The sequence below is a fragment of the Neophocaena asiaeorientalis genome, unplaced genomic scaffold (assembly GCF_003031525.2).
Source record: "Neophocaena asiaeorientalis asiaeorientalis breed wild unplaced genomic scaffold, Neophocaena_asiaeorientalis_V1.1 scaffold77, whole genome shotgun sequence".
Classification (NCBI taxonomy): domain Eukaryota; kingdom Metazoa; phylum Chordata; class Mammalia; order Artiodactyla; family Phocoenidae; genus Neophocaena; species Neophocaena asiaeorientalis.
This window is the reverse complement of record NW_020174645.1, coordinates 7,221,997-7,235,205: the sequence shown is the minus strand read 5'-3', so window position 1 is coordinate 7,235,205 and position 13,209 is coordinate 7,221,997. Positions and strand designations below refer to the sequence as shown.

General features: G+C 39.3%; 1 protein-coding gene across 1 annotated transcript in view; it reads left to right on the top strand.

Moving 5' to 3' along the window:
* PPTC7 (protein phosphatase targeting COQ7) overlaps positions 1 to 13,209 on the top strand; it is a 39,034-nt gene that overhangs the window by 11,338 nt on the left and 14,487 nt on the right. Inside the window, exon 2 of the mRNA XM_024758463.1 lies at positions 12,213 to 12,392. Within this exon, the coding sequence (XP_024614231.1) occupies positions 12,213 to 12,392 (180 nt within the window). The remainder of the gene's footprint in view (positions 1 to 12,212; positions 12,393 to 13,209) is intronic.

The following is a 13,209-nucleotide window of genomic DNA, read 5'->3' as shown; positions in this document are numbered from 1 at the left end:
AGTACAGTCAACTGAATTCATTGTTTACTGGTTGTTTCCTGTTAGTCCTTGACAGGTGCTGGGGAAAAGACCAGGAACAAAATAGACTTTAGCCTTGCAGTTTCACGGTCTGGGGGAGAAGGTACACATATGCACAGGAACAGAAACGTTAGATATTGTGGAAGCATGGAGTCAGGCCCCAAGAGATGGGTTTTTCAATAAACTGAGGCAAGTGAGGAGAAGATTGGCAAGGCTCTCCAGATTGAGGGATCAGCAAATGCACAGTAGAAGACTTCCCAAACTACAGCTGTTTTGTAGCTAGAGAGTAGTTTGGACTGGCGGGGTGGCATTGGGAAGATGGTTGAGAATTGATGTTAGAAAACAGGTTAAGACCAAATTGTCAAAGGTCACAGTTGCCATATTGGGTGTTGTTTCGTTTTTTGGTTTTGGTAGAAGCTATAGGAGTTGGTTTTGCTTTTATTGTTTTGGGTTTAGTTTGTTTTTTTCTGAAGAAGCAGCACATTTAGATGGTACAGAATTGAAAAGGTATTCAAAATTCAAAAGGGTGCATAAAGTCTCCCTCTCACCCATGTCTCCTAGCTGCAAAAGTTCCTCTCCCAAAAGAAACCAGTGTTATCAGTTTCTTGTATATTCTTCTAGAGAATGTTCTTAGAAATGCAAGTAAATAAGTGTATATACATGGAAGGTATTTGACTAGAAGTGTAATATGGACATAGCAATCTTGTTTAAAAAAAAAGATAAAGAGGGTGTAATGGGAGAACAGGAGGCAAAAGATCAATTAGGAAGCTACTGAAATAGTCTGAGCTAGAATGGGCTTTAACTTAGGGTACTGGAAAGTAATTGGGCTTCAGGCACATTGCAGACAAAGAATCAACAGGACTTAGTGATAACTGGACGAAGAGGGTGAAGGAGAAAGAGAAATTGGAGTTGATTTTGAGGTTTTGCTTCTGGAAGCTTAAGGTTTCTAGCCTGGAAGTGTGGGGTGGTTTGGGCTGCCATTAATCAGGTTAGGAAATGCAAGAGAAGAATCAAAACTTTGGGAATTGAATTGAAAACAGGGTAGCAGAGACATTTCAGAGGTAGAATCATCTGGTTCGTGGCATGCTTGGATCCAGCTGGTCTTTATTGAGTCCTTAGTGCTCTGACAGTGAGTCTCATTAGAATCACCTGTATAGTTTGGATTTTTATGCTTTGTTACAAGGCCCAGGCCTACCCTGGGCACACTGGCTCAGGAGGTAGGGCTTGGGTTCCACAGGTAATCTCAATGTGCAGCAAGAATTGAGAACTGTTGTGCCAGGAACTGGGCTAACACTCCAGAATGAAAGACGTTACCAGTATGAAAAAGACTCAGCCCTGAAGGGGATCACATTACAGAGTGGGAGAAAGGAGACAGGAAAGTCATGATACAGGCGCTGCTGTTATTGTAGTGACCTAGGGAGAGGGTTAGGCCCACTAGCATTTATGTGTTGGTTGTCATTATAAGATTTCCCATTTAAAATGAGAAATTTCTAAGTCTGAACCCTGGCACACAGTAGGCAGCAGGCACTTAAGAGGTATTTGTTAAATAAGGTTACTTCAGAATCAGTTCTGGAAAATAATTTATTTTTTCAAGGTGCAGATGAATCTTTTTTTTCTTCGTTTATTTTTTTGGAGACAAATATAGATTTGTCCCTTAGTGCTTGAAAATGTTGCTGTTTAAATGTTTAATGGAATATTGAATGGTGGTGGATATGTGACCAGAAAAGCTGAATGGACCACTCATCTTTTTTTTTTTTGCGGTACGCGGGCCTCTCACTGTTGCGGCCTCTCCCGTGCGGAGCGCAGGCTCTGGACGCGCAGGCTCAGCGGCCATGGCTCACATGCCCAGCCGCTCCGCGGCATGTGGGATCTTCCCGGACTGGGGCACGAACCCGTGTCCCCTGCATTGGCAGGCGGACTCTCAACCACTGCGCCACCAGGGGAGCCCTCATCTTTTAAACATTATATATGAGTGGGAATTGTCTTTTGATTGTGACCATAGACCAGTGTTTGTAGAGCTTGCAGCCAACACTGATCAAAGACTTTTTTTCTGATTGCTACAGGGCAGACCGGTCTATATACTGTTTTTTGCCCTTTTTTTTTTTTTTTTTTTATCTTTGGCTGCATTGGGTCTTCGTTGCTGCGTGCAGGCTTTCTCTAGTTGCGGCAGGCGGGGTCTACTCTTCATTGCAGTGCAGGGGCTTATTGTGGTGGCTTCTCTCGTTGCAGAGCATGGGCTCTAGGCACACAGGCTTCAGTAATTGTGGCGCGTGGGCTCAGTAGTTGTGGCACACAGGCTTAGTTGCTCCATGGCATGTGGGATCTTCCCAGACCAGGGCTCTAACCAGTGTCCCTTGCATTGGCAGGTGGATTCTTAACCACTGTGCCACCAGGGAAGCCCTGGCCTTAAGAGAGACATAACTCTTATTTATTGCATGTTGGCCGTGAGCTGAGCACTGTGACGAGGCACTCTTTAACACCATTATCCGTGTTCCTCACACCAGCTCTGTGATGTTCATGATTTTATTCCCATTTACAGGTGAACATAATGAGGCTCAGAGAGCTACCCAAGACACCCTTAGTACACCTCATCCTAATCCTGGAGCTGGAATTTGAACCCAGATCTGACTCCAAAGCCTTGCCCAGTGTGTGTACACTGCCTTTTAAGTCAGAAATGATTATTTAAAACTTTGTTTTACTGGGTCTGAGTACTATTTAGTTATAACTATTCCTAGGCTAATAATTGAGCAAAGCCCCTTAATTAAAGCAGATAAAGGCCTTAGCGAGCCTGTTGAACTAGTCAGTAGGCCACAGGAACTTTGGTGGCCTCAGGCCAGCCCTTTGCTTCTGGGGGACCTCCTAAATACCTTAACTCCTGCAGTGCATTGTTTCGGCTAATTGCTGGTGAGAGGTTCGTGGCAGGGGTGTGATAGGCATTTACCTAGAGGTGAGGTTTCTCTGCTCTTAGAGCTGTAACCTCCGCCTTTATTACTTGTACTTTATCCATATTAGTTGAAATCGCAGGGAACTGCCCAAAATGCCTCTCTCCTCAGCCTCCTCCTCCCCCACAACTCGGTATTTTCATCCTTCCAGGCTCAAATCAGAGACTTCTCCATGAATGCTTTTCTAATTCCTTTAGCTAGATGTAATCTGATCTTCCTTGCTTTTGGCTTTAGTGGTACATGTTTATTTTGTTTTATTATAGCCATTTATCTTAAGCTGCTCCAATTCCCCCGCACTACCACTTGATTTTAAGTTCCTCTGGGCGGGAAATCTTTTATTGTATGTAAATCCCTTTGGCTCCCTTTCACCACATGTCTTGCATATAGGAGATGTTCAATAAAATGTGTTGACTAATTTTAATATTGAATGTAAGTGTAAAATGCAATTCTTAACTGAATTCATATAGTTTATCATCTCTCCCATAAAGGCAACATGTACTCATTACTGGAAAAATGGGGAAGTATGGAAAATAAAAAGAAGAAAAGGACTTCCCTGGTGGCGCAGTGGTTAAGAACACTCTCAGCCAAAAAAAAAAAAAAAACTTAAAAAAAAAAAAAAAAAGATTACTTGTTCTACCCCCTCAAAGGTCATTACTTAGTTGAACAATATATAGGGGAAATATAATTTTCAGAAATTAAGGGTCAGTTCTTGGCAAGCTTTGAGCACAGGCTCTAGGCGCGCGGGCTCAGTAGTGTGGCTCACAGGCTCTAGAGCACAGGATCAGTAGTTGTGGCGCACGGGCTTAGTTGCTCCGTGGCATGTGGGATCTTCCCGGACCAGGGCTCTAATCTGTGTCCCCTGCATTGGCAGGCGGATTCTCAACCACTGTGCCACCAGGGAAGACCTTAACTTGGCAGGCTTATTGAAAAGAATTATGTTCTCACTTTTTTTAAAAAAGCGTTTGTGCCAGGGTTGCATGTGACTTGACCTCTCCCAGAGGGTGGTGTTTTAGTAAAAAGCAGCTCTTATTTTTATAGAGGGGTGGAGAAAGCAGGGGGTGAAATAGTATCCTCTTTAGGGTTAGGTCAGGGTATGTGGCTTAATTGTTGTAAATATTAGGTTAACCTTTAAGACCGAAATTCTAGATCTAATCTTATAAATAGAAGGAAAAATTTTCTCTTAGCCTACAGGGCCAGTACAAGTAGACACACATCAGATAGCTGGACTTTAATTGCTGTTACTTTCTTATTTAAACGTTAAATTATTAGGCATTGTGTAACATTTTCTAATATCTAAAAACTAACAGAAGCCTCAGCTTTAATAGAAGGCCTTAATTCTGTAACACACTAAGGTCCCTGTCTCTACTGTTCATATCTTAAAATAAGTGTGAGCCCCCCAGATGATTTGTCTGTTGCTTCCTCCTGTCTAGAAAGCATTGCTGACAGCATTTAGCATTTGAGGAAGATACTGTTGCAGCTCAGAAAGGAGTGAAGTGACCTTTATCTGTGACTTAACCTTCAACTTTATAAGATACTCAAGGTCCTCAGCCACAGTTAAGTCAAAACATATCATTCCACATTAAATATTTGGTATTTAAACAGAAGAGCTAGAGGAAGTTAGAGGAAGACCATTTTTCTTTTAAAAAGGTTGACTGAGTTTCTTTGCCTTCACACTATCATTTCCTAATCGTCTTCTACTACCCAGAGTAGTCTGGAGATTACCGTCTCTAATTAATGAAATATTCTGGACAATGGGTTTAAATGTATATATGTATGTGTGTGCATTTTAATTTGATTAATTATTAAGTAGTTTCAGGTTTACTAAGCTAGAAAGGAATAGTTATTTTGTTTAGAATTCTAAAACATAAAATAGAACATTTATTCCTGCTTTGAGTCCGTATTTGAGTTTTATTAACTGTCCTGGACAGTACTATTTCTTTTATTTATTTATTTTTGGATACGTTGAGTCTTCGTTGCTGCATGCCGGCTTTCTGTAGTTGCGGTGAGCGGGGGCTGCTCTTCGTTGTGGCTCATGGGCTTCTCATTGCAGTGGCTTCTCTTGTTGCGGAGCATGGGCTCTAGGCACATGGGCTTTGGTAGTTGCAGCGCGTGGGCTCTAGAGCGCAGGCTCAGTAGTTGTGGCTCACAGGCTTAGTTGCTCTGCGGCATGTGGGATCTTCCCAGGCCAGGGCTTGAACCCGTGTCCCCTGTATTGGCAGGCTGATTCTTAACCACTGCACCACCAGGGAAGCCCTGGACAGTACTATTTCTTGAGCAGGATTTGAGTTTTGCTTATAAGTGTCCCTTTTTATACATTTTGTCATAGGGTTGAACCTTTCTTCCTTCCATCCTTTCAGCTTTATTGCCTCAGCTTTGAGTTAGCTGTTCTGCTTAGAGATCTTGAGTTCTTTTTTTAATGTTTACTTTATTTATTTATTTTTGGCTGCATTGTGTCTTTGTTGCTGTGCACGGGCTTTCTCTAGTTGCGGCGAGTGGGGACTACTCTTCATTGCGGTGGGTGGGCTTCTCATTGCGGTGGCTTCTCTTGTTGCAGAGCACAGGCTCTAGGCACGCAGGCTTCAGTAGTTGTGGCTCACAGGCTCTAGAGCGCAGGCTCAGCAGTTGTGGCGCATGGGCTTTGTTGCTCTGTGGCATGTGGGATCTTCCCGGACCAGGGCTCGAACCCATGTCCCCCGCATCGGCAGGTGGATTCCGAACCACTGCACCACCAAGGAAGCCCAAGATCTTGAGTTCTTGACGTAGACTTGGTATCTGGAGAATTAGAAGATGCAGGTTTCATTGGGACTAATGCGTAGTGGTTATTTTGGGGAAACTTCTTGCAAAGGGAATATATCACTTGTTAAAGCGGGAAGAACGTGATAATCTATATAATTTCACCTCTAGAGAACTGAAAGGAGTGTTAGTCAAAGCAAATTGTACTTTTCTGAATAAATCAACTTTTGAATACATTTTTCCAGTAATCCTTCTTTTTGTTCCCGTTGGGATAATTGTTTGCAGAAGCATCTCACAGTCCTGAATCACAGGGGAGTGTTTTTAATGCCCAAATAGTTGAGGCTTCAGAATTGTTGATACAAGTGTGATCTGTTCCATTTGATAGAAATTGAGTTTATACTCTGATCTCATTTTTCTCTAGTTATAATGCTTCATGTTGTGATGCCCCTAGACAAATAAGGTTGGCTTTGAGACCACTAGACTATAGTATTTGAAGAAGAGCCTTGGCATCTGAAAAGAAGCCAGCTGTAGCACTGCAATAGATACTGCCTAACCAGTTCCCTGTCAGATGAGTGCTCGCTGCAGAAAGTGTAAAACCAGATATCCTTATCCCTTGAGTACAGAGGGTCTCCTGCTGCTTTTATCATTCAACTCTTGTGATCCAGCCAGATTCTTACTCAATTTCTCCTCTGGAGTTTCAGTTCACTATCAGGTACCCATCCTAGTAGATAGGAGATGTGTTTCACTGATGGAAAAACAATCCCTGTAGAACCGTCTTACTTCATTAGAGAGAGTATGAGGCTCAATGTAAAATGCCTCGAGATCATCAAAGATGCAAGGAATAAAGCTCTATATTACCTTTGGGTACTACTTAGTATTTGAAATTCTGCCAGAGCTATTGGATAAAATCAAATTACCTATTTTTCTTCACTGATGCTTATATTAAAATTGAAATTTAGTATTTATTTTTTGGGTATCACTTTCTTCTGGAAAATGTCTTGTAACTAATTCCATGTCAATCTGAAGATGAGTGTAGTAAGAAGAGTTTAAGAAGAACGGCAGCCTCATGCTGATGGCTGATAATGGATAATGATGGAGAGACTCAGGCTGATGATCGCTTAGTTCAAAATCTTTTTCAAGGTGAGCCTTTTGCCAGCTACACAGTTAGGTGGCCGAATGCAGTTGGAAGGAGGATTTTTAAGCTTCCACAATTTCAGCTTACTTACCAAATCTTTTTTCCTTGAATTTTCTGGTTAGAATAAAGCTATTAAGTAAAATTCTGCATTAATAGCAAGCTAAGTGATTTTTTTTCAAGTACATCAAAGTTTTGTTTTTATATGATTATAACTAAGGCAAAGACAAAAAAGTATTAATCAGAAAAATGAAAATTGTTACTTTTAAGAATTTTCTTCCTATAAAAAAATATATTTAAATGATGGGAGATAACACCAGAATTACTCTTTCTCCTTCTCTCTTAACTCTTTACTTTAGAAAAGCAATCTACAGAAAACTTAGCAAAATATTTTATAAAAATCATAAATATAAATATTTTCTAGTTGGCTATTTCCCACTTCATAAAACTTGACATTTTCAGTTGTAAATGGTACAACTAAAGGAATTTTCTGTGCCCTATAGTCTCTTCTCAGCTTTTTGCTCAGCTATTTCAGATATGTAACCATTATCTTAATCTAATAATGGTTTTAATTGGATTTTAGGTCAAAGGAAACACTTAAGCTAGACGTGCGCTGACAGAATGTTATTAATGGAGACATAAGGTGATTACAGTGAGTTAAATGAAATAGCTTCTATATTGGTGCAAACTCTTTATCTTGGCATTCAAAGCCTTTCCAGTTCAGTCCACCTTTGTCAAAGAACTGGCCCTGATTGCCTTCCCCAGTGCAGACTCTTAGTTCCTGACTTCATACAGAACATTTCCACAAAAATGCCCTACCGGTGCCTGAAACTCAGCATACCTGAGACAGAAGTCAGTATCTTCTAAAGGCATTTTCACCCCCTCCTAACTGGGGAATCATCAATATTCATTCCTGAAATCCAGAAACCTATTGATATAAAATGTATTGATGGAGAGCCGTCTTGTCTTTATGTCCTTTGTATTTCCAGTGGTTGTCTATTCTACTTTTCTCATTACCTCTAACCTAAAATCTTGCAGCTGATGCCTGACCTCTTACCTCTCTGAACCCGTTCTGTCCACTGCTGTCAGGATTATTTTTCTAAAATATAGATTGGATTATATCACTTGTACCCAGAAACCTTGTGACTTTTTATTGTCTAGAGCAGTGCTCTTCAGTAAAATATACTGTAAACTATATATGTAATCTTAAATTTTCTAGTAGCCACATTTAAAAAAGTAAAATGAAACAGATGGTGTTAATTTCAATTAATATATTTATTTAACCCAGTATATCTAAAATGTATGTTCAACATGAAGCTAAGACATTTTACAATCTCGGGGGTACTACGTTTTTGGAATCCAGAGTGTATTTTACATTTAACAGCACATCTCAATCCATGCTAGCCACATTTCAAACTGAATAGCCACATGTGGGTAGTGGCTCCTGTATTGGACAACACAGGTCTATTAGCATAAAGCTTAAAGTTCTTGGACTGCAATTTTGGGCACCCCACAGCTTCAGCCCCTGCCCTGTGTATTTCAACTTCTCCCCACTCACCCAAGCCCCACCCACACCTAATTTGCCATTCTTTTCCTTTAATTACTCTTCCCTGCCTGAGGAAATCTGACTTACCTTCCAGGGCCAGATCTGAATGCCACTTCCTAGTGAAAGCTTGCTCCATTCTCGCAGTGCCCCATAAGCATTAACCACTTGCTCTTGACTCTTCTGTAGCAGCATTTGTGAGAGCCGTTTGTCTAGATCCCATGAGTGAGTAGTCTAGCTACCCACTAGAAGGTGAGCTTCCCGGAGGCAGGATATGTCTCCCTCAGCTTCTGTTTCCTAGTATTCACTGTAGCCTCCATTTGCTCTTAGGGATATTCTTATCCATTGTTGTTTGATATCTTCGAGATCTGAAGCAATCTCTCCTTTAACAGTTGTTTTCTTTACCTCTGAATGAAATTTCCCTTTATATCTGGATCAGTTCCACTGTTCCACTGTGGATTGAAGCTTTTGCTTATGCAAGAGAGGAAATATTCATTTTCTTATAGAAATAACTGCCTAATATGAATTAAACTAGGTTTCAAATGTAGGTTATTCTGGTTTTAGCCTGGTTCTAATCCCAAATATAACTCTTCCTGTTATATAACTTGTTCTTTGTAAGTAAATTATGTATGTATACTAAGACTTTTTTCACACAGCTTTATTGAAAAGTTTATATGCTTTTTGAATCTCTTTTTCCCCCTAAAGAGTCTTGGCCAATGGAGTTTTGCCTGTGTTCTTTTTCCCATATAAGAGCAAACAGGTGCCTGAAAGGTTACCTCTATTCTGGGAGAAATCTGATTAATGTTGAAGGGCTGTGCCAGGTCAGATTCTATAACCTAATGACAGATTATTTAGTGAGTGCCGGGATCAACTCTCAGCATTATCTCAGGTTTTAATGGTTTTCTTATGAAGGATATTTGTAGATGAAACCAGTTTGTATTTAAAGTTAATTGTGGCTCTTAGATCAGAAACTGGCTAAGAAATTCATTCCTCAAGCAAACAGTAGTTTGAGAAGAATGAATGATTCATCAGATGGAGTTGCAAGGACTATAATTGCATTCTGTGTTTTAACACAAATTGTTGCATTTAAATCATGGTAAAATCTTATCCCTGGTGACGTAAGAATTCCTCAAAAGAAGTTCCTATTAAACTACCTTAAATTTTTGTAAGAATTTCTAGATATCCTTACAGCTGCTTGAAAAGCACCAAAAAATGATAGTCTTCCTGGGAGGGTAGACCTCAGTCATCCCTGATGCTTCTCTTTCCCCCACCCTCACTGTACCGCATTCAGTGTACCTGTGAGTCTTTTTGTTTCACTGGATCCCAAATCCCTGCACTCTAACCGCACTGCCACCATTTCACAACTGGGCTACTGAGACAGTCTCCTGATTTATTCCCTTTTCTGCTTTTGCTTTCCACACAGCAGGCAGAAGGATCTTTCTTATCATTATTACTATTTAAATTTTATATAATGGAAAATTTCAAATATACATCAAGGTAGAGGGATGAATGTACCTCTCATTATTCAACTTCAGTTATCCATTCATGGCCAGTCTTGTTTCATCTACTCTTTTGTCACCACCCCCCCCCAATATTTTGAAACAAATCGCAGACATCATATCATCTAACCAACTAATTTGGAATTGCCCTAAAGTGAAATTTTGCCTTGGGACTTCCCTGGCAGTCCAGTGGTTAAGACTCTGAGCTTCCACTGCAGGGGGCATGGGTTCAGTCCCTGGTCTGGGAACTAAGATCCCACATGCCGCACGCACGCAGCATGGCCAAAAAAAAAAAAGGGAAATTTTGCCCATTGGTTGGTCACAAAAGGTGAGGAAAGTTGCTTCTCCAATAGTGGTAAGTTATTTGTCAACCTCTTTGCTGTCTTCCAATTCTGTTTCTTATTATTTTTTCAGGATGTGTTCCATTTCTGCTTGATAAGTGCCATCACCAGAAAAATAGTTGAATGTGTTAATTTCATGTTAAGCCAGTTTTTCAGGGATACATGTAAGCACTTTCCTACTTTTGCACCAAATATGCTCTTTGAAGTGTGTGTGAAAGTTGAATGTACAAAAAATGTAAATATAGGTCAATTATACTTAAAAACAAACTCATAGGAAAAGAAATCAGGTTTGTGGTTACCAGAGGCAGGAATATGGGAAGGGAATTGGATGAAGGCAGTCAAAAGGAGCAAACTTCCAGTTATAAGATAAATAAGTACTAGGAATGTAATGTATAACATGATAAATGTAATTAACACTGCTGTGCGTTATATATGAAAGTTGTTGAGAGCAAATCCTAAGAGTTCTCATCACAAGGAAAAAAATATTTTTCTATTTAATTTTGTGTCTACATGAGATGATAGATGTTCACTAAACTTACTGTGGTATCACTTCATGGTGTATGTAAGTCAAATCATTATGCTGTACACCTTAAACTTTTACAGTGCTGTAGGTCAATTATATCTCAATAAAACTGGAAGAAAAAATGTAAATGTGTATGTGGGGAGGATGTTTCATGCTCAGCCTTAAAAATTATAAATTCCCTAATTAATATTTTTGTCATAAAATCAATACATGCTCATTATAAAAATAAAATTTTAATAATACAAAACAGTATGAAGTAAAAAGCTTAACTCTCCCATTTGTTCACGGATCTTTTATTTTGAAAACAACTATAGTTGTCATTCCAGAAAGCTTCATTTGTGGTCACTTAAAATTTTAATAATGTATATATCTGACATTTTAGTTTGAATTTTAGTTTAGTTTGAATTTCAAATAAACAACCTCACAGTTTTTGAATTTAGTAGACTGTTGAATTTAGAAATTGATTTTAATGTTGAACAACTAGCTTGGTGTTGCAAGGGATTGAATAGGAGATGGTATGGTGTTGACTTTGATGTCTAATTTTTCTTGAGCACTAGTTTCCTCTCGATAAAGGAGTCTTAGGCAGACTGTGAACTCATCAGCAGCTCTGTGGACCCGTGAAAAATCTCTATACCAGTGCTGTTTAATAGAAATATAATGTGAGCCACACATGTCATTTTAAATTTCCTAATATTCACATTAATTAAAAATAAAAAGAAACAGGTCACACTAATTTTAATAATGTATTCTCTTTAGCACATTATATCCAAAATATTAGTTCAACATGTAATTAGTATAAAAATTAATGAGCTATTTTACCCTTTTTTTCATACTAACAAGTTTTCAAAAATCCAGTGTGTGTTTTATACTTAGAGCACTTCTCAGTTTGCATCAGCCTCATTTCTAGTGCCTGCTAGCCACGTGTGGTAGTGGCTGTTATACTGGGCAGTGCGGCCCTGTACAGGATAGAGGTTGTCTCAGAGGGAGGAGGAAAGGGGGTGGGATATATTCTTAATTTTGTTCTCTCTTTCACAGTTATTGACCAATATTTGAAGTTAAAAGTTTGCTGCTTTTGGTATTCTTAATGATGGACAGCTCTGGCTCAGTTGTATTCTCACTAGCATCAGCACTTTTTAAAAAAAATCCATTTTCATTCCTATAAAATACAACAAAGATTAATAACACAAATACTTCTGTACAAAGATGAAAATCCTGCTGAAATCGAACTCTTGGCTGGGAGGCAATGCCACCCTGTGGTAGCTCACGTGTTTATTCATCAATATATGAAAGATCAGATTCTAACTAGAGAATGTGGCTTAGGAGTATTAGTGTTTAATACATTAAACCTGAGCACTTTTTATTCTGAATTTCAGGGTAAATAGATGTACTAGTACGTAGTAAAATTAGTATTAGGAAAACGGGGGTAAGAATTCCTGAGACGTTGGTAAGAATATCCTTTGAATGTAAATTTCTTTTTTTAGGGGTCGCAGATGGTGTAGGAGGATGGAGAGACTATGGAGTTGATCCGTCTCAGTTCTCAGGGACTTTAATGCGGACATGTGAACGGTTAGTAAAAGAAGGACGGTTCGTCCCAAGTAATCCCATTGGAATCCTCACCACAAGCTACTGTGAGTTGCTGCAAAATAAAGTACCTTTGCTTGGTAAGTAGATATCCTATGCGTTTTCCTCTCTAAAGAAGCCCAGGAGATGGTTAACAACAAAACCAAGAAAGTCACTTACCAGCCCAGCTCTTTTTCTGAGGCTCTTCCTATTAAGCAATTTGATGGAGAAGCTGTGGACAACACCAGAATACATAATACTGCTTGAAATAGATACAACCACTTTGGAAAACAATTTAGAATTACAGAATAAAGTTCCACTTCTGGGTCTTTACCCTAGACTAGAGAAACTCTTGCACATCTGTGTATCAAAACATAGGTACAAGAATGTTCATAGTAACATTATTTATAATAGCAGAAAACTGGGAACAACCTAAAAGCCCATTTATAGTAGAAAAACGCATTTTGAAAAGGAATGAGTTAAGGTTGCATGCAGTACTCAGGAACATGTTGTTGAGGGAAAAGAGGACATTGCAGAATATCACCTAACAGTCTGATTCCATATATTTCAAATTCAGAAACATAAACAAGTAAAACTGTATTGTTTAGGGATTCTAAAATATGATAAAAGAAAGAAAAGCATGTGGTTATATAATTGGGATAGTGATTCTCTCCCAGGGAGGAAAAAAGGGGATAGGTCCAGCATGTAAAACTCAGTTGATTACCTGTGAGGAGTTCAGGTTGCAGATTGGCTCCCCAGCTACTAGCAATTAACATTTAGTCTGTGTAGATCCCTGTTAATCTTGTATTAGAAAATTTACTAATACCCAGTGTTTGTTTTCTGTTATGCTAATGGAGCATCCTTTGGCTAAGCTTCTACATTTGTTTGTTAAATGGTTTCTTGGGAACTTACCCAAGC